The 20656-nt window shown below is 30.5% G+C and overlaps 1 protein-coding gene across 19 annotated transcripts in view; it reads right to left on the bottom strand.

Annotated features, from left to right (window-relative positions):
- lap (like-AP180) overlaps positions 1 to 20656 on the bottom strand; it is a 76275-nt gene that overhangs the window by 32431 nt on the left and 23188 nt on the right. For 7 of the 19 annotated variants that reach the window (XM_065513016.1, XM_065513010.1, XM_065513081.1 and 4 more), the window contains exons 3-11: positions 13789 to 13931; positions 13586 to 13661; positions 12745 to 12777; positions 9769 to 9871; positions 9587 to 9708; positions 9275 to 9468; positions 9070 to 9206; positions 5116 to 5281; positions 4727 to 5027 (exon numbers count right to left, since the gene is read on the bottom strand). In XM_065513016.1, coding sequence (XP_065369088.1) covers positions 4727 to 5027; positions 5116 to 5281; positions 9070 to 9206; positions 9275 to 9468; positions 9587 to 9708; positions 9769 to 9871; positions 12745 to 12777; positions 13586 to 13661; positions 13789 to 13931 — 1275 coding nt within the window. The remainder of the gene's footprint in view (positions 1 to 4726; positions 5028 to 5115; positions 5282 to 9069; positions 9207 to 9274; positions 9469 to 9586; positions 9709 to 9768; positions 9872 to 12744; positions 12778 to 13585; positions 13662 to 13788; positions 13932 to 20656) is intronic. The other 12 variants (XM_065513053.1, XM_065513114.1, XM_065513137.1 and 9 more) reach the window with 7 other exon arrangements.

Raw genomic sequence — 20656 nt, 5'->3', positions numbered from 1 at the left:
CCAATAGCATTTATGAATACAACTGATCTGTGTAAAATTGTTCTTCGATATCGATATTTATAAGATTCTTATTTAGGTTAATGTGTTTTCCGGAAGTGGTACTTATGTGGTAGCTATAATTAATTATGGACCGATCTTCCCAAAAATGTCGCATAAATAAGGCTAAATTTGACTTATATCATGGGTTATGTTAGCTTTAATGGACTTAAGAAGACCCGACAATAAAATTCCTGTGGCCAGAACACATGAGATAAAATGCCCGATAAAAACCCATTTTTATAAAACAATTTTATCATTTATATATCAGTCCATGGCGATTTGGCAAAACAAAGTGAATAAATGACAGCCAACTCGACAGATGTAGCTTTAACAATATGGCCGCAATCAACTGTCAAAGTTCGGAAGTCCCTATAAGAAGACCCTTTATATTCATATTGTTTATATGTGATTTAAGCATATTTAAATGACTTTTGAAAATGGATCTTATTTGGGGGGTATGGGCCAATACACCGAAAAGATGGTCTTGTGATTTATTTTTACATGAAACTTATTTTTACTGAATTTTGTAGGGATATTTCAATTTTATCAGCCCAATTATGAATAAAAAATTCCCCAGGAGTTTTCTGAATTTGAATAGGAAAAATGGGAAAAGGGAAAAAAACACCCGAGGAATTTGTATTCATAATTGGGCTGTATAAGTATTTTTGTTACATTGATCCACATTTCGGGAAGAATTTTCTATAGGGTCTAGGATAAATCATAGACCGTTTCTTATTTTTTCATAAAAGTTTGTCATTTTATCATAGAAATAACATGTGCAAAATTGTGTGGTATTAACTGCAATATATTGAAACAAAATAGCAAAAAAAAGTTTTGAAAATTACACAGTGCAACAGTGAAAAAAACACACGATCATGACAGTATAGATTCGACTCTACTACCAAAGGGTAGTAAAACCCTATACTCAGTTTGCCCATTTTGGTGACCGATTTTTTTTTATGGGCCCCCAAAGTTTCTGAAAATCAGTGGGGCCTCTAAAAAAGGTGTCATCAGGTTTTGGTTAACAGCTAATTCAGACTTTGTGCTACGGCTTAACTTTATATGGCAATAATATAGCTAAGAGTCCGCCAAATAAATTTTGTTAAAATTTGTTTCCAAAAAATAGCTTTTTCGTGCACTTTTGTTGAAAAAATATAGGAAGAAAATTTTTTTTTTTACTTTTTTTAGAATAACTTCCAGGGACTCCTAATTTTTCAATAACAATATCCCGCAAAGTTGTAGCTACGGTAAATTTGAATAACTCTCGTGAACATATCAATGCAATCCGAACATACCTAGGTATTCTAAATAGCTGTCAAAAATCACTTTGTAGCTTAAAATTTGTAGTTTTTTACTAATTTTTGACTCTAAAACAATAATTTTTTGTTAAAAATGTATGTTCGAGTGTATACTTCTCTATTGTGCTGGAATAACGAAGAATGGGCAAATCATTATCGGTATGATCCGGGCGCATAACTTTATCCAATCTTGATCATGCAAGACCGGCTTGATGCAAGATATGAAAAAACTTTAAAATTTTTGAAAGTGGGCAAGGTTTGTGGAACTTCTGAAGTGTAAATATAAGCTTTTTATATAAGTTTTTGATATCGGTGGAAACCTTATGACTTAAAGATTGACATTTTAGTGAAATGAATAATTTTGTGACGTCATTTACCTTAAAAACTAATAATATTTTAAAATGGTGATTTTCCATCAAGAAAAATAAAAACTTTGAATTAACGTAAAATTTGAACAGTTACAGACATCACAATAAAATTTGGAAGTAATATAGACCTAAATATTCGTAAGTCAATGGCATCACTAATGTTGCCATTCTTTGTTTTTAAACACCGAAATTCCTGAAACGGCGAAAATTTGTTCCAAAAACTAAGTTTTTTTTAGAAAATAGCCCACTTTGACGTTATTTACAGCATGATAGTAAAAACGTTCTGTATGTATATAAACAACATATGGGGCTATACAAATGTGATGAGCTTTTGAGGGTCGGTGTTTTGCGTTTTTAGAATTTTTTACTCAAACATAATTTTTTTTTTTCAAAATTGCCCAAGTTTGGATAGGGCTGGGGTGTACAATGTCCGCTTAAGTTAGTCAAATTTTACCTTATATATTTTGCATTAAGTTCTCTTTCCAGATCATAAAAAAATTTATATAGTCCCGAAGAAAATTAGTTTTTTATAAAAGAAAAAATATGGGGACTTTTTTGGGAAAAAACTTAAAAAACACACGCATACAAAGTTGAAATATATAAAAAGATGCTTCAACTTTGGATGCGTGTAACTTTTTATAGGGACGAAATAATTGTTATCAGATTTGTTTTATTTTCTTTAGAATTTTATCGCAAATATACGTCATATATAAAAAAACAAATTTCGACCTTTCGTAGGCCCATCAAATTTAAAATACGAAAAAAAGATCGGGCAAAATTTAAAAAAATATTAAACCCAAATATCTCTTGAACTAAAAGAGATAACTACAGATAAAATCATATTTTTTGTAGACCTTCTCAAGGTCTATCTATATTTGAAATTGCAGCTCATTCGGATCATAAATGACTTTTTGGTAATTTTTTTATAAATGTGTGACATTGAAGGTCCACCCACTGATCCCCATTCCGAACACCTCAGCCGAGTAAATAATACAGCACAACATAGAAGTGTGGACTTGATAATACTATTTTTACAAAAAAATCTTTGTTTTAGCGTCAAAAAATAGGAAAAACGAAAATTGTTAAGGTACAAAGTGATCTTTATGTGCTATGTAGAGTGACTAGACACATTCAGAATGCATTGATATGTTCACAAGAGTTATTCAAATTTACCGTAGCTACAACTTTGCGAGATATTGTTATTGAAAAATTAGGAGTCCCTGGAAGTTATTCTAAAAAAAGTAAAAAAAAAAAATTTTCTTCCTATATTTTTTCAACAAAAGTGCACGAAAAAGCTATTTTTTGGAAACAAATTTTAACAAAATTTATTTGGCGGACTCTTAGCTATATTATTGCCATATAAAGTTAAGCCGTAGCACAAAGTCTGAATTAGCTGTTAACCAAAACCTGATGACACCTTTTTTAGAGGCCCCACTGATTTTCAGAAACTTTGGGGGCCCATAAAAAAAAATCGGTCACCAAAATGGGCAAACTGAGTATAGGGTTGTACTACCCTTTGGTAGTAGAGTCGAACCTATACTGTCATGATCTTGTGTTTTTCCAAAAGTCTCCATTTGTTGCATAGTGTTATCAATATTTGTTGGAGGTTGTCTCTCATTTTGGTTCAGAACACTGGTTCCACTGTACCGATTTTGCTGATTTTCTATACCAAACTGCTAAAGACAATAGTAAACATCCTGCTAAGTTTGTTTGTGTATTTTGGAGGTGAGAGTATTTTACACAGACGGACAGACAGACGGACATAACTCAATCGCCTTAGAATTTCTTTAGGATCAAGGGCCTTAGAAGAATAACTCTCAATTTTACTCACGGAATGACAAAGTTATATAGTATATTCAAAACTTATTGTGTTGGAGGGTATAAATGAAATTAGAAATTAAGTATAAATAAATAAATTACAAGGTAAAAATTTAAAACAAAAAAGAAAGTTTACAAATTTATAAAAATTATAACTAACTATAAATAAACCCAATCTTCACGACGTCTGTTTATTTCTTAACTTAAAGTTATACTGTCTGTTAAAATAATTTTTGTATAAAAACTGTAAATATAACTTTATGTTAAAAACAAGTAAGAGTGCTATATTCGGCTGTGCCGAATCTTATATACCCTTCACCATATTATACTTTAAAATTTTTAGGTAAACAAAATTTAATTTTTTTTCCAGTTGATTTTTTAATTTTTTGGAAAAAAAATTTTTTCGATTGTTATTTAAAATTTTTTTTTTTTAAAATTTAAAATTTTTTTTTTGTTTTTTAAATTTTTTTTGTGAAAAAAAAAATTCGAGTTAAACATTTTTTTCCCGATTTTGACCCATTGTAGGTCCAACTTACTATGGTCTTATATACGTCGTTGCAAATGTCTTTGAAATATCTATCAGTAGATAATCTATATTGTCTATATTAATGTCTTAGTAATCCAGATATAGTTCAAAAATTGGTCAAAAATCGAGGTTGTCTTGGTTTTTTCCTCATATCTCAGCCATTTGTGGACCGATTTTGCTGATTTTAAATAGCAAACTTCTCGAAAGCACGTCTGACAGAATTATTGAAGATTTGGATCCCGAAGATATCTGGGGTCTTCAGAAAATTGATTTCAACAGACAGACGGACGGACATGGCTTAATCGACTCCGCTATCTATAAGGATCCAGAATATATATACTTTATAGGGTCGGAAATGAAAAATGTAGAAATTACAAACGGAATGACAAACTTATATATACCCTTCTCACGAAGGTGAAGGGTATAATAAACTAGACATTATGATAATGGTGTTAAATCTCACATTATTTAAAGTTATTGTGAAATTCAATCGAAAAAAATAAAATCAAATTTTAAACGATTTTAATTTTTAAAAAGAGTTAAGCTTCATCCACAATTTACTGTTTTTTTATATCTTTTTATCCTTTGCATTTTTTCCCAAGTAAAACTTCAACAAATTATATCAAACTTAAAAAATAATAAATAATAAAATTAAAAAAAAAGAAAAGAAATGCTACCATTGTTATTCATCCAAATATTATTTGAATTTTGAGCACCTGTAGCAACGCCTCCAGCACCGCCCGCAAGGGGAGCATCAAACATATCGGAAAAGGGATTGCCCAATTGTAGTAAATCGTCCGAAGCTTTAGTGGTACCAGCAGCAGCGGTGGAGCCAGAGCCTGGCTGTGCTGAGGCAGCACCAAACAAATCAACTATCGGTTGACCAGCTGCAGCAGCTGGTGGAGACGATAAGAATGGATTTGTTAATGCGGCGTTAGCAGCAGCACCGCCGCTGGTGGGTGAAGAAACTTTATGTTGCTTTAATAATTAATAAAAACACACACAAAGTAAAGTTAAAAATGTTAATACAAAATTTACAAATATTCGTTATTAATAAAAAACAAACCTTATATTGATTCATGGCAGCCTCTTCCTCAGCCAAAGCTTGAGCCTTAAGTTGTTCATCTATACCGTTGGTAGTGTCAAATTTACTTGAAGCGGCAGCTGTGCCAAACGAAGAGCTAGTAGAAGATAGGGCAGAAACAGCGGATTTTACGTTCTTTTGGTTGCTACTTTAATTAGTTAATTCATTTTTAACAAAATTGTTTACAAAATTTAAAAAATCAACTCAAAATTGTTTGAAGAGCAACCAAAATTTTTTAAATAAATTAAAGAATATAGAAAATTTAAGCAATTTAGAAAAGAAAATTAGGATTAAGGATTTAATTTTAGTAAGAAATTGAGAAAATTAGTAGGAAAAATTAAAGGGGGGAAGAAAATAAAATAATACATAAAAAATTAAATAAACAGAATTCAACTAAAAATATAAAAAATTGTAATTGAAAAAAGCTTAAGGGAATAATAAAATTAAATTCTCAAAAAAAATTAAGCTGTAAAATCGGATTTATGGTTATTAAATTCGTTTAGAAATACACATCTGCTCAAAATAATAGATACACCTAATTGGAAAAAATTTAAATGGCGGTAACATTGAAAATTTCCTCGCAAGCGTTAAGAATACATCATATTATTAAAATTTCTATCTGGCAATGTCATGTCAGTCAAAAATCTGACAACTATTTGCTTTCATGTTGATTTTTAAAAACGAATTTATTTGAATTACAAAAAATTATTTGCTCATAAAAATAGATACACATCAGTAATTTGTAATTTGTTTATATACAATTTTTTTTTTGTGCAATTTTTTGTTCCTATTTACGTGAAACAGTAAGTATAATTTAAATTTTAGCAACAATTTTATAAAAAATAGGACTCTTTTGAAGAAAATGGACGAAATCATCATTGTACCGAAGATGAGAAAAAAATTGTTCAAACGATGAGAAATCAAGGAAAATCATTACGGGAAATAGCAAAGAGCATAGGAAGATCTTTACATTTTGTCCAAAATGCTTTATCTAAAAAACAAAAAAGAGAAACTCGCGGTAGACCAAAGAAAACCAGTCCAGAAACAGATAGGCGGATCGTCCTTATGGTTAAAAAAGACCCTTTCATATCATCGAAAGCTATTTCTGCGGAGCTATGTAACGAAATCAGTCCACAAACAGTTCGTCGTCGTCTTTTACAAGCTAAATTGCCGGGAAGAATTGCCAGAAAAGTGCCACTAATGCGCCAAAAAAATATCAAGACAAGATTAGAATTTGCTAAAGAGCACTTACAATGGTCCGGGTGTGAAGGCGAAAAAAAATGGAGAAATATTTTATGGAGCGACGAAACAAAAATAAATTTGTTTGGAAACGACTGCCAAAGAAATGTACGCCGACCAAAAGGAAAAGAATTCCACGTTAAATTTACAAAAAAGACGGTAAAACATGGCGGGGGAAACATAATGGTTTGGGGTTGCTTTTCATGGAATTGTGTTGGTCCGATATTCCGAATAGAAGATACCATGAATGCTAGTGGGTATAGAGACATATTGGAAAACGTAATGCTTCCATATGCATCGGAAAATATGCCATTAATATGGACATTCCAGCAGGACAACGACCCAAAACATAGTTCAAGATTAGTTAAAAACTGGTTCTTGGAGAATAACGTACCTGTTTTAAGCTGGCCCAGCCAATCCCCTGATTTAAACCCAATAGAAAACTTGTGGAGTGAATTAAAGATAAGGCTTTCGAAGGAAGTTTTCAAAAATAAAGACGATTTATGGGAGAAAACGCAAAAAATATGGTACGAGATTCCATTGGAGAAGTGTCAGAACTTGATATCCAGTATGCCCAGAAGAGTGGAGAAAATTTTACAAAACAAAGGTGGATATACTGGATACTAGCTTTACTTTAATAATAAACTAATTTTTTTAAGATAAAATTTATTAGCTTTTGTTTAATAAGAATTTTTAAAAATGTATCTATTATTATGAGCACCAAATTTTTCGAAATTTAAGAAATTTAATTTACTTTATAATATTTATTATTAATTATGAAATATTTTGTTTTTGTTTTTTACTCTCCTTTTAACTATAAATAAAAATCGACTGATTTTTTTTTATAATTTTACAATATACCATTATTTTTTTTCGTTTTTAAAAAATAAATTTTGGTGTATCTATTATTTTGAGCAGATGTGTAAATTTCGAAAATAATTCACATAATGGAATTAAAAAGTAATAATGTAACTCTCATTTCATTGCTCCAAATGATTCTGTAACTGAATGAATAAATAAAAACTAATTTACAAGGTTTTTGTTCATGATGTGAAATCTATTAGTGTTTCTTATTTTAGGCCTTCGGCAGAAATGTTGAAAAAATCCAGGATCATTTGTCTACCTTACGACACTACAAATATTATAAACAACTTCTGGTCCGATTGCAAAATGATCTACAAAAAATCATACAGGACACGCGATTTCAGAAAATTAAATTTATGACCATCCTATTAGAATACATGATACAGGTGTTAGTTTGCACAGCTTTGAAGAGCTCATAACTTGTTTAAATACTGAGAGATATTCACCCCTATCGACAAAACATGTAAAATTTATGTTCCCATGAAATATCCATTTCCCTCGAAGGGAAAATTGCTATCGTGATATTCCCATGAACTTTTCATTCACAATAGTTAATTTTGTTCGCAACAGCTGTTTATTGTTAACAAAATTCCATCTAAAAATTCCACAACATGAGGAATTTTTTCACGTGAACAAAGTTGATGAACGAAAAATGGGAAAAGGGAACATATTTCATGTGAAATATTGATTCGCGATAGGGGTGATTAAGTGAACTTTTGTTATTAATAGGATCTATATTTTAACTAATCTATATCTTTAAACGATATTTCGATTTTGGGGAATTTCTTTCGCTGTCCTTATCTGCAAACTGCCTGTTTGTTTTCACTGATGAATCAGAGAGAGTGTCATCTTCATAACAAGTTGACAGTTAGCATTTTATTCCAGTCATCTTCATAACAAGTTGGCAATTAGCATATTATTAATTTATCTTCAATCGGCATGGATCAGCTAAATGCGTTCATTAGTTCGTCGTATTGGTTCAAAAAGAAACAGGTTTTGGATCCCATCTATCATTTGCTATTGTGTTCGGATGTTTGACAATCCATCGGCCAAATAAGCATCCAACTGATATCATAAATTACCAATTTTTCATTTCTCCTTCCCTGTATTCTTCTTTGATTTCATGGATCTTCTTTTCTGGAGAAATATTTATTTGTAGGTAACACGAAGGGACCTTAGTGAACACAAACGAAATATTGGCTGTCGTTGTAACTGTTCCGCTGCTGCCGAGAGATCTTTTGTAGAGAAAAAACTTTAATTTGATACAGTTGTCACTGAGTTGACAAGTATCATATTAAATTGACTCGGGGCGTTCCGAAGCGAAGTTCCGATTATCGTGGGAACGTAAAAAGTATGACAAGAACGATAGATGGGGCACAACCTACTGGTATGAGATGAAGATGCATGCAATTAAAGACGATCGATTTGAAAAGGTGTGATAAATTTCAAATTGAAACAATAACTTAGTATTTTTTAGCAAAATAAAACTAATACAAAATAAATTAAAAGAAATATGATACAAATTAATTAGAAAGTATCAACATGAAATTAATTGGAAGAATTAAAAACATTTGGAGAAAAATCTTGAGAACTAAAGATTTATTAATTTAATTTTTACGGGTTTCAACGGCTTGCTGCATTGTATTCAATATTTATGTTTGATAGTAATCACAACAAGCATATTCATTTCTTGGAGAATTCATTTTTATCAATAAATATAGAGCCAACAAATTTTTCATATAAAAAAGAAAATTAAATAATAAATTTCCAAATAAATTAAAATGTTTTCCTGGTTTTCAACTAAGAAGCATTATTAGTTGTTATAAAACAAACCTGGCTGATTGTGTAGGAGTATTTGCAGCTGAAACTTTGCGTCCCTCTAAAGTGGCTAAATGTTGTTCTAAAGCATCCAACAAAGAACTAGGAGCTTTAGTTAAATCAGGTATATCTCCCTTATCAATGCCAACATTCTAAAATAATAAAAAATAAATTCAAGAATTTCAAATTTCCATTTTTTTAGCATTATGATTTTACTAACCTCCGCAACTTTCAAGAATTCCCCCACACGATCCATGCGCACCAAAAACTTTTTATATAAATCCAAAGCATCACGTGCTTGTTTCTTATTCATATCAAAATATTTCTCCAACAAATTAATAATACCATCATTGTAACAGGCGAATAAACGTATGAGATCACGGAATAACAACATAAATGACATGTTAATGACACCTATTCATTTTCAGCAAATCATTTTTTTATAATGGATATAGTTGGTTGAACAATTTTGAAATGAAATAGAACATTTTTTTTTACTAAAAATAACAATTGTTATGTTATGAAATTTTACCATTTGTTAAATCATTTGATTGACAATCGAATTCCAAAAGAGCGTCCAATTGTGCCTGTAAAACGGGCAACGTTTTTAATAATTTATCAGCATGCATGGTACGTAGTGAACCCTCTTCTTTGCTGTAAATAAAATAATTTCATAAATTTGATAATGGAAAACAAAAGAAAAAAAAAACTTACCCTCTTTTAACTTTGCAAAAATCAAAAGCCATTGCACGATAAGACAAAGATTTTTCATTTAAATACTTGGCATAGCGTCTGATAAATGGCGACATATCGTAACCTACATTCAATTAAACCAAAACAAATGAAATAAAACAATATTAAATATGTCTTTTATTGTATTTTTGTTGCTGACCAAAATCAATACGACAAAAGCAATTTGATACGCTAGAAATTTCAATTATAATAAAAAAATATATATTTTTTATTTCTATTATAAATAGGAACTGATGTTGCAGATACTAATATTGAACGATGAAAAGGAAACTATTGCCCCGCCCGATTGTCTTTATATTGATACAGTCTCTAATACTCTGAAATTGTGTAATTCAAACTGATCAGATATAAAATTTCAGCCAAAGCTAAAGGAGGAATGGAATAATTCAAATTCCTGTTATCTGAGACACTCAATGGTCGGGAGATTTTGTAATATTTAAAATGTTTTCGAATCGAATTTAGTTCTGTAAGAGGTACTTATTTTACGAGTTAGTAATTTCTGAAGCCAATTAGGGCCTTAGCCTGAAGTACTAGTTCAAGCGTCTCTGTAAAATCAGTTTTAAATTGACTTTATGGTTTTTTTCGCAAGATTGGAAGAATTAATTGCGACACATCTAGCTTTAAGAATTTTATAATAGAACTAAGAATTTCACAAGACTTCTTGACCCAAAACCCTCACCCGATGTCGTTTTTATATGTCTTCAAAATAAATCGTTATAATGTTAAATATGTTTTCATTTGCTTTTTTAGGTAGATGATGAAAATGTTGGCTCTTTTTATTGAACCTCGGAGAACAAGTTCGGAAGAACTCGTACTTTTCACGACAAATACCAAGATTCCACCTTTCAAATTATGCAAAATATCTAGAAATTATCCTGGACTATAAATTATCATGGAAATTATCAACACATGGTTAAGAGCGCAACGGTTGCCTATTGCATCTATCGTAAGTTGTTTGGTAAAAAGTGGGGACTTAGTCCCAACTTAATTAAATTGATGTATACGGCTATAGTACGTCCAGTTCTTAATTATGGATCTCTTGTATGTTGGACTGCAACTAGAAGAAACTATGTTGTAGACCAATTATATAAAGTCCAGAGGCCAGCCTGCATTGGCATAACTGGCGCACTAAGAACTAGTCCTTCAGAGACACTGCATCTTGTTCCAATAGACCTTCACATAATGGCCACATCTGTCTGCAGCGAGGCTTCACGCATCTCGATGCTGGAGATCGAGAACGTGTGGCCACGCGGGAATCTTCTTCCGAATGAATGTAGTATTTTTCAGGCTGAAATCTTTGCGATTATGATAGGTTGTAATACACTACATGTTCATATAAATCGCAGCAATATTAATATTTTTGTAGACAGTCAGGCGGCACTTCTCTCACTGAATGCCTATACAACTTCATCTTCATTAGTCAGGAAATGTAAAAATGTTCTGCCAAGGCTAGATGAACAGGCAGACGATTTAGCCAGAATGGGATCTTCTTTGGATATCTCCAATGCGGTTTCAGTAGCAAATCCACTGGGTACTATTAAAAGTGTTATCTTCAGACACTTTCTTATAAAGACTGAGAAAAATTAGATACATGTAGGGTGGCAAATTTAATGTGGCGCTCTTTTAATGAAAAACGAACTATCCAACTGATAACCCATAATAGAAGGGATATATCAATGTTGCTGACACTACTAACGAGACACTGGACGCTAGGCAAGCATGCAAATCGCCTTTGACACCGAATTCCCAGCCCGGAGTGTCAAAAGGCATAAATTCCTGGCAACTATATATTGACCAATCTTAGTTAGGTAGCTGGGTCTTTTGATCTTCAAACATTTTTAGCCGGTCTGGGCGATCATTGTCTTCCGTGCAGCACAAACCATCTCTCTCACGTTGAAACCAATGAAACACATTCACCATAAGCTTCAGGGGGCAATTGGTGTTCTACAGCGGAACTTTTTTTAAAGAAATAAAGCAAAACTTCCCGCATATGACGCTTTGTTGGCACAAAATTCTACATTTTCGAAGCAAAAAAAACATTGTTGTTTACTCTATGATGTTCAATAACTAAGTGAGAATAAATAACAGATATGAGGCTTCAAAATGACATATAAGTTATTAAAACTAAAAACCGCGTTCAAATTATACGCCAAGTAAGTCATACACCCAATAAATTAATTGTATGCAGCTAATAAGAATCACTCCTATCGCGAATCAACATTTCACCTGAAATATGTTCCCTTTTCCCATTTTTCGATCATCAACTTTGTTCACGTGAAAAAAATCTCCATGTTGTGGAATTTTTAGATGGAATTTTGTAAACCATAAACAGCTGTTACGAACAAAATCAACTATTGTGAATGAAAAGTTCATGGGAATATCACGATAGCAATTTTCCCTTCGAGGGAAATGGATATTTCATGGGAACATAAATTTCACATGTTTTGCCGATAGGGGTGACTAAGTTTTTGGAAATGGTATTAAGATTTTGGTCAGTTAGACTACATTGAATTAATTAATTCCAAGCTGTAATCACTTTGAGTCGATGCAATGCTCTTCATAAAGAACTTTTTGAACTACAAGAATGCAAATTTTGACCGAAAATAGACCACTGCGTTGGTTAGCTTCAGTAGAGCATTTAATACAGTGTATTGAAAAAATATTAAAAAAAATACTGACAGTTTCCGACATTTCAGCCCATGTTGAATAAACAATGATATTATTATTTTACAAATTTTTTGGCATAAAAAGCAAAGAAATACAAGTTTTTTCCCAGTTTTCACACAATAATTCTTAGTATCTGACAACACAACATCCATAATAAAATTTTGTAAAACTTTTTTTTGTTTGTCTTAAAAACTATTTTGTTTTAGCAAAAACTACTTTTATAATAATACTTGAATTTTTTTGTTTTTATTTTGCAAAAAGTTTACTCACCCATTCTGCCACCAGGTACCGACATACCACCATCTTGTTTTAAGCATATTTTACATGGTTTGATTTAAAATTGTTTTTGTTTTGTAATTTATGTTTATTTTTTTTAGAAAAGAAGGGATGAGTACGAGAAGGAAAAGTAGTATAAAGAAGAAGTAGTAAAGCGAATATTAGGAAGGATATTTTGTTTGTTTTTTGTTTTTGTATTAAGAAGAGATGATATTTTAACAACAATAATAATAAAACATAGTTAAATTAAAGTATTTAGTAATAAAATTTCACAAAATAATTGTTATTCAAATTAAACAAAAATGGAAAAAGTTATTTAAGGCATAAAATTATGATTGAATTTAGTTTTTAGCAAATTAATTTATTCAATTAGTTGATTAAAGTAAATGTATGATTTGTTTAGATTGATGATGTTGATTTTATTTGGCAGTTTTTTGAGAGGAAATCATAAATAAATCCAAATTAATGAAGTAAATATTGTAGTTTATTTTTGGTAGTGTAGAGTGTTTTTTGGTTGATATATATAAAAAAAAGAATAAAAGAAAAAAATATAAAAAAGCATCATATTGTTACCACAACAACAACAACAAAATTAAGAAAAAAATAAATAAATAAAAATTATATTAGTTTGTAAATATGTTTGTGTTTAAATCAGAAAAGATACATGAATGATAAAATGTTAAATTATTTAGATATAGTAAATTTTGCACAAAAAAAAAATAAATTTCATTATAAATTTTAAATCCCTGCTAGCTATTTGTGTTTTGTAAATAATATGACTGTTTTTGTGTTTTTATAAGAATAAGAATTTTCAAAATGTTACATTTCTAATTACCTTGAACTCCACCCTTATCCAAGAAATTACTAAGATTAAACGTTGAATTTGATGAAGCTAAATACTGCATAAAACGCTATAAAAAAGAAATTTGGAAATAAAACAAACAACAATTAGTGCTGTCAATTTTGATTGTGCTATTGCTATTGATGAAGTGTCACTTTTAATTTTGTAGGTTTGTGATTCATGTATTTTAAACTCACTTCATTTCCATATGCCATTAAATGATGTGTGGTTATTAAAGATTTATACACTACCACCCAATTGGCATTCTGTGAACGTTCAATAAGTAAATTGGCCAAATGTGGTATGGAAACATTGGGTTCATTTGTACAATGTACTAAATCTGTAATAAAAATATAGAAAAAAGGAGATTTATTAGAATATTTGAAACAATACAAGTTTTTAAATATATTTAAATATTGAAAATATTTGAAATCTGGATCATAAAAAGAAATACATTGAAATTATCCTTAACCAACTACGAAATATTTGTTTCAAACGACAATTGCATCTTCGCTCCAAAATTAATCGTATCTGAATCGTCCAATATTATCAACTCTATTAATATAGAAAACTCTAGGTTATGTTATAATGGCTGCCAGTTACACCAGCTCTATATTGGGTCCTTGAATTGGTCCCTTCACAAGGCGATTCGGTGCCGAACCAACCCGAAACATGAATAAACGAATCCATTTCAAAACCGAGTTCAACGGAATATTCGGTTTTAAATTGGCCTAAGATTCGATTTTCGGGCAAATTTTGGACCAATAACGAAACCGAAAGTTTTATAATGATAAAATATATATTTTAAGAATTTTAAACGAGAAACAAGTTTTGAATATATGTAGATATTAATTTAAATTCGAGCTCTAATCCAGAAAACCTATTCTCTCAGAACTGAATATGAAAATGCAGAGATTAAGTCCACAATGTAAATGTGATACAGCTGGGCACCTAAAAATAAGCTGAAACAGAATCTTAAATTTAGAGAATTATATATTTTGTTTAAATACTATAAGCATGACACTGGACTGAAGGGTGAAATTACTTGAACTTGAATTCCAGCAAAAATGCTTATTGAAGAAGCGTGCTTAAAGTAAATACTAATACCATTCATTAAACAACACAATACTTTGGACCAATTTAACATCAGCACAATAGGCTAGATCCGCATTAAAACTACTCGCTGATCATAATATTGCATAGGTTAAAAAATATCTAAGTCTCCCTATTATCCTCCAGTATGCGCCTATCCAAAAGTATTAGGCTATAATAAAAAGTAAACTATGAAATAATGGACAAAAAGGATTTTATCATAATGTCAGAAATCTGAAACAGTTCATAAGGAAACAAGTAAGAGAGCTATATTCGGCTATGCCGAATCTTATATACCCTTCAAAAAAATGTTTTTTTACAAATTGTTTTTAATTTTTTTAAAAAAAAAATTGTTTTTAATTTATTTAAAAAAATTTTTTTTTCGAAATTTTTTTTTAAACATTTTTTTTATTTGGAAAAATAATTTATGACAAAAATAAATTTTGTGATGAAAAAAAATTCGGATTAAAAAATATTTTTCCCGATTTTGACGCATTGCAGGTCCAACTTACTATAGGCTTATATACATAGTAGCAATGGACTTTGAAATATCTATCATTAGATATCCATATTGTCTATATTAATGACTTAAGGTAGGGTCAGACTACGCAAATTATTTGACACAAGATGTTTCATGTATTTGATCAAAACTACATCAAATAATTCATGGGTTGATTTTGTGTTCACACTGTACACATTTATTTGCCATATTTGTTTAATCAAACTACACCGAAATACTATCAAACACACAAAGGGGAAAAAATATTTGACTTGTGGTCACATTTATGGTAATATTTGTTCTAAATAATTATTAAATAAAGCTGCAAAACAACTTTAATTTCTTTCATCAATAAAAAAGACATTTCTAGAAAGTAAAATATTACAAGATTTTGCTTTACATTTGAAAGAATTATGAAATTTCAGTACTTTTATTTAAGCGTCAAATATTTTATGTTTCTAGTTTGAACACAAAATATTTTTGCACTGCAAACAAGAAAACAGCTGAATTTGGTCAAACAAATTTATTTGCCAATATGAAAACATTCTTGTAATGTGACCAATGTGTGACCACTAAACAGCAAATATTTTCCTGCATTTTGGGTATTTTTTTATTTGATCTTGCAATTCATTTGCAAGATCAAACAGCGTCAAATAACAGCTGTTGCATCATGTGTTATCGCAAAAGTAGTGTTGCTATATCTTAAATTAAAAATCGCTAAATAATGAAAACAAATCGCGAAAAGAACACAACTTGAACAATTTAATAATATAATTATTAAATGTTTATTTATTAAATTATATTACTATCACAATTCATAATTGAAATTGAATGGAAATGTAATCATGTTTTATAATTGAAAAATATTTGAAATATTAAATATTTTTCAAACAAAAAACATATGGCTTGAATTTATGTTTCCTATTTACTGGATAATGCTATTGAAATAAAGTGTAATACAACTGTAATTCAATTGCTTGACTATAACTCAAGGCTTGAATTACACTTGCTATCAACTTGAATTCCAGTAAAAATGCTTATTGGTTTTTTAATACATATTATTAATCGAACACGACTTTTTCCAAACTTTTTTCATTCAGAATAAGAACATGTTCACAAATATTGTTAAATTTTATGGAAATGTTTACCTTTTTTACATAATTTTTTAATTAATTCCAATTCAATCGCATTATCTAAAAATTTATAATAAAAATTTTTGTATGATACTAAAATCAGAAAAGTGAAAAATGCTATTAGACATATTCTACTTCTGCAGTAAAAAAAAATTAAACAGATCATACTGTTTAAGAATTATTTTTTAATTACAATCAATTCATACTATTTATGTATGTATGAAAAATTTTCTTTGATTTTAAATTCAATCTGTATAAAATTTCAGTTAATATTCCATATGTACATATGAGCAATTTTAAATTTTGAAAATAGACAAACTCCATGTATAAATAAAAAATAATCAAACATCAGACTATGTTAAACGTATAAAAATATAAATCGCATAAAATTGCAAAAATCGCAACATAGACTTCATGTCTTCAATTAGTTTTTCTCCCAGTATGTCATCCTATGCTGAATGACTTTTATGTGAAGAAGAAGACTACATTTATTGATGCAATTATTTAGTGAAAATAATTTAAATAACAAATATTCAAGAAATATTGAATATGTATTTATGTTTAAAAAAAAATAGTGAATTTGTGTCTTTAATTTAGTACGAAAAATATTTAAATAATCTCCTCTTATTTTTCCGCCATGCTGAGCAAATAATTTTCTGTTTTTTTCTATTTGATCAAACAATTATTTTATGAATGTGTTTGATATAGTGTGACCACACGGCAAATATATTTACTGATTCTTTTTCGCAGCAGTTTGGTCAAACAAAAAGTGAAAAATTAAATTCAATATATGATAACAAAATTCAATAAATCTCTAATAAAATGATTACTTTACAATTCGAAATAAGTGCTTTAACCTCAAAAATATTTGCAAGATCAAATTATATATTGTTTAGGTATTTATGTAGCTAGTGGTCACACTTTGTTCACATTAAGAAAATATTTTGTTTGCCGACAAATAATTTTGTTTGACTAAAATCATCTGTTTTGTTGTTTGCTCTAAATTTTATTTGTGGTCAGATTCAGGCAATGAAATATTTGACGATAAACGTCAAATATTAGCTGTGTGTGACCGTACCTTTAGTAATCCAGATATAGATACAAAATAGGGCAAAAATCGAGGTTGTCACGGTTTTTTCCTTATATCTCAGCCATTTATGGGCCTGTTTTGTCTATTTTAAATAGCAACCGAGCCGGAAGAATTCCCGACATATTGATGTATGAATCATGTATTTAAGTTATTTGGGGGCTACGGAAAATTGATTTCAACATACAGACGGACAGACGGACATGGCTATATCGACTTCGCTATCTATAACGATCCAGAATATATATACTTTGTGGGGTCGCTAATGAAAAATGTAGAAATTACAAATGGAATGACAAACTTATATATACACAGAGAAAACACATTCGTGCTAACAACCGAATTTGTTGCCAATCGGTTCTAATGGTTCTATCTTAGTGACCGAATTTTATAGTTATGGCTACAATATTTTGGAAGGGATAACTAAAGTTTGGTTGCTTCAACTGAAATTCGTCTTTATCAACTGACTTTCTGTTGGTAGAACTGACAAATTCTATGTGTGCAACCGAATCATTCGATTGGCAACAAATTCGGTTGCTATCACGAATCTGTTTTTTCTGTGTACCCTTGCCACTCATGGCGAAGGGTATAAAAAGAATTAACTTTTGAAAACTGGTTTTGCAACAAAAATATACATTTTGTGCCTTTTAAACTGCACACACTATGGACGGATATAGAGTTCAACAACACGTGCAAATGATAAAATTGTTCGCTGAATGGGCCCTGGATCAGTTGGAAGCTGACTCTAATTTTCATCAAAAAATTATCTTCAGCGAACGATAACAATCTACATCAGATCCAACGAGTCCAATGCATCCTAAAACTTATTTTAGCCAGATTTGGATGATATGGACACCAACTACATGCAGTTTTAATAGGACCAATTGGACATTCTGCACTAACGATTTGAGGTCAGTGTCATCTCAAGTGAAGGTGATGTGAACTGGCCACCGAGATCGTGAGATCTGGCTCGTTTGAATTTTCTTGTGGCGTTTTCTTATGCGAATAAGCTAAAAACCGCAGCGGTCATCAAATCCAACATGCCCTCGGTAAAATTCAACCTAATTTTTCCAACCATTCAATAAATATTTCAAAATACAAACAAATTAAAAAGTTTAAATTCCAAAAATAGAAAACAAACTAAAAAGTATTCATTATAATTTGGTAATTTGGAATGCGTATTTCGTGATCTACAATTTCCCATAAGGGTTTTTTAAGCACTTCATGCCTATGTATTAGTTACGTTACTTTTTTTGGAAAGAGAATAGATAGGAGAAGGGAATGTGATGAAAGGAGGAGAAAAGCTTTTTTTGTTTGAAAACTCTGTAATTGCGCGTTATGTATGTTATTAATACAGAATGCAGCGCCTCTATGGTAAGTAGGCACATTTTATAGCCATTATTTATTTTACTTCGGCGTCGTTTCAATGCTATGCCGCCGAATGAGGGCGCTGTGATAAATACTAGTTACTAGTAAACTAATTGATTGCCAGCGGCTGGGAATCGAACCTAGGCCGCGCTAACCAATTAAGCCACAGCATGTTGGGCACGTAATCCATTTCATTGTAAACACTCGGTTACAACACCAGAGGTGTGTTTGGGGTAATTTTCGTGGTGGAATCTCCAAACTTGGGACATATTTTCATAAGCATATGAATACATAATATCTTTAAAAATGGATCTGTATCCAATTCCAATCATTATATATTATATGATATGAATTGGATCCATAACTTGCCATGAAAAACAGCCGTTCACCATAATATTGCCACAGGCAAACTTAATTGTTTTATTTCCCCGTTCGGCCGTCTTACAAGTATTCCATTTCTGTATCGGCCAGTTTAACCTTTAACTTATGAGGTAGTGGTAAATTTTACACCCTCTCTTAATTTTTTCAAAGTTTTATCAAAAAGGCTTGCAAAATAAAGTGCCTGCATTTTTGTTGCAAATAACATTTTGCTTTCTTTTTTTAATTTTTTTAAATTAAAATTGTTGTATCTTCTTGTTAAAAAGCAAATATTAACGACAAAAAGTTTTTTAAAGTAAAATATTTCGCAAAAATTATAAGGTGTAAAATATACACCACATCTGTGACTATGTTAAAAATTTTCACGTCATAAGTTAAAGGTTAAATGTTCTTCGGCAAATTACACTATGCGACAAATAGTAGGGTTATCTACGGGGGTTCTGCCCAATGGGAAATGTTAGATCGGTAAAAAAAAGTTATACGTGTCCCGGCGTTTCGCTGGCGTCCTTTTTTTGGAAAATTTTACTCCTTGTGGTGGTTCAACGCACCTAAAGACGCGCATTTTTAGTACATTTTTCTGTAGAACAAAAACGGTTGAATATATTGCAAATCTGATTTCACCAGTCAATTCTGAATCAAACATTAATACAATAGATGTTTTTTGAATCCTTAAAAATAGTTCCAAAAACCCACAACAGGGTGCGCAAATCTCATAAAAAAATAAAAAAAAAAAGAATTTTAGTTTTTTTAAACATGCACGATGAAAAGGCATTTTAAGCTTAGCAAAACGGCAAAAACCTTCAGAAAAATGGTGATACCCGAAAAACAAATGACGTGATCTGGTCACAAGCGAACTCTAATGTACATATATTTTTTTTATAGTTTTTTTATTGGATAAAATACGAAATGCGCAAGATAGGATTTGATTTTAGACCTATGGTTACTTGGGGAAACTTTCTTAGAATTTTCCATAGATTGCGTGTCTGCTATACGATTTTTTACTTTTTGATCGTCCATACAATTCGACCCGGCCTAATGTACATATAGTTACCTAAACATAGAAAGGCCCTTACTCGTGTTTTTTTTTTTTTTTTTTTTGAAGCCCAGTTTTCCGTTAATTTCGGTAAATGGTCCGCTCATAAATTATAAAAAAATTTCGACTTAAAAAAAACACTTAGGGCCTTTCTATATTAAGGTAACGATATATGTACATATATTTGGTAAAAGGTCGTCTTTTTGAAAACTGAAATTAACGAATATAGTGTCCATTGTCTTGTCACTTAATAACGATAGGCCCCGAAAGCAGTGGCCGAATTACCGCATTCGATATAGAGTAAATTCGATCGTAATGTTCTGATTTGAGATTACGGAATTCGATATCGAGCATGAAATTTAGTACATTTTGTTATAATTACGATATCGAAATAATTTTTCGATACGATAGTTCATTCGATCTCGAGTGCGGTAATTTGGAACCAGGCCATACAAATTCCATGAGATTTAGCCTA

This window comes from Calliphora vicina, chromosome 1 (assembly GCF_958450345.1).
Source record: "Calliphora vicina chromosome 1, idCalVici1.1, whole genome shotgun sequence".
Lineage (NCBI taxonomy): Eukaryota > Metazoa > Arthropoda > Insecta > Diptera > Calliphoridae > Calliphora > Calliphora vicina.
The sequence above is the reverse complement of the archived record's forward strand: the minus strand, read 5'-3'. Positions and strand labels throughout refer to the sequence as shown.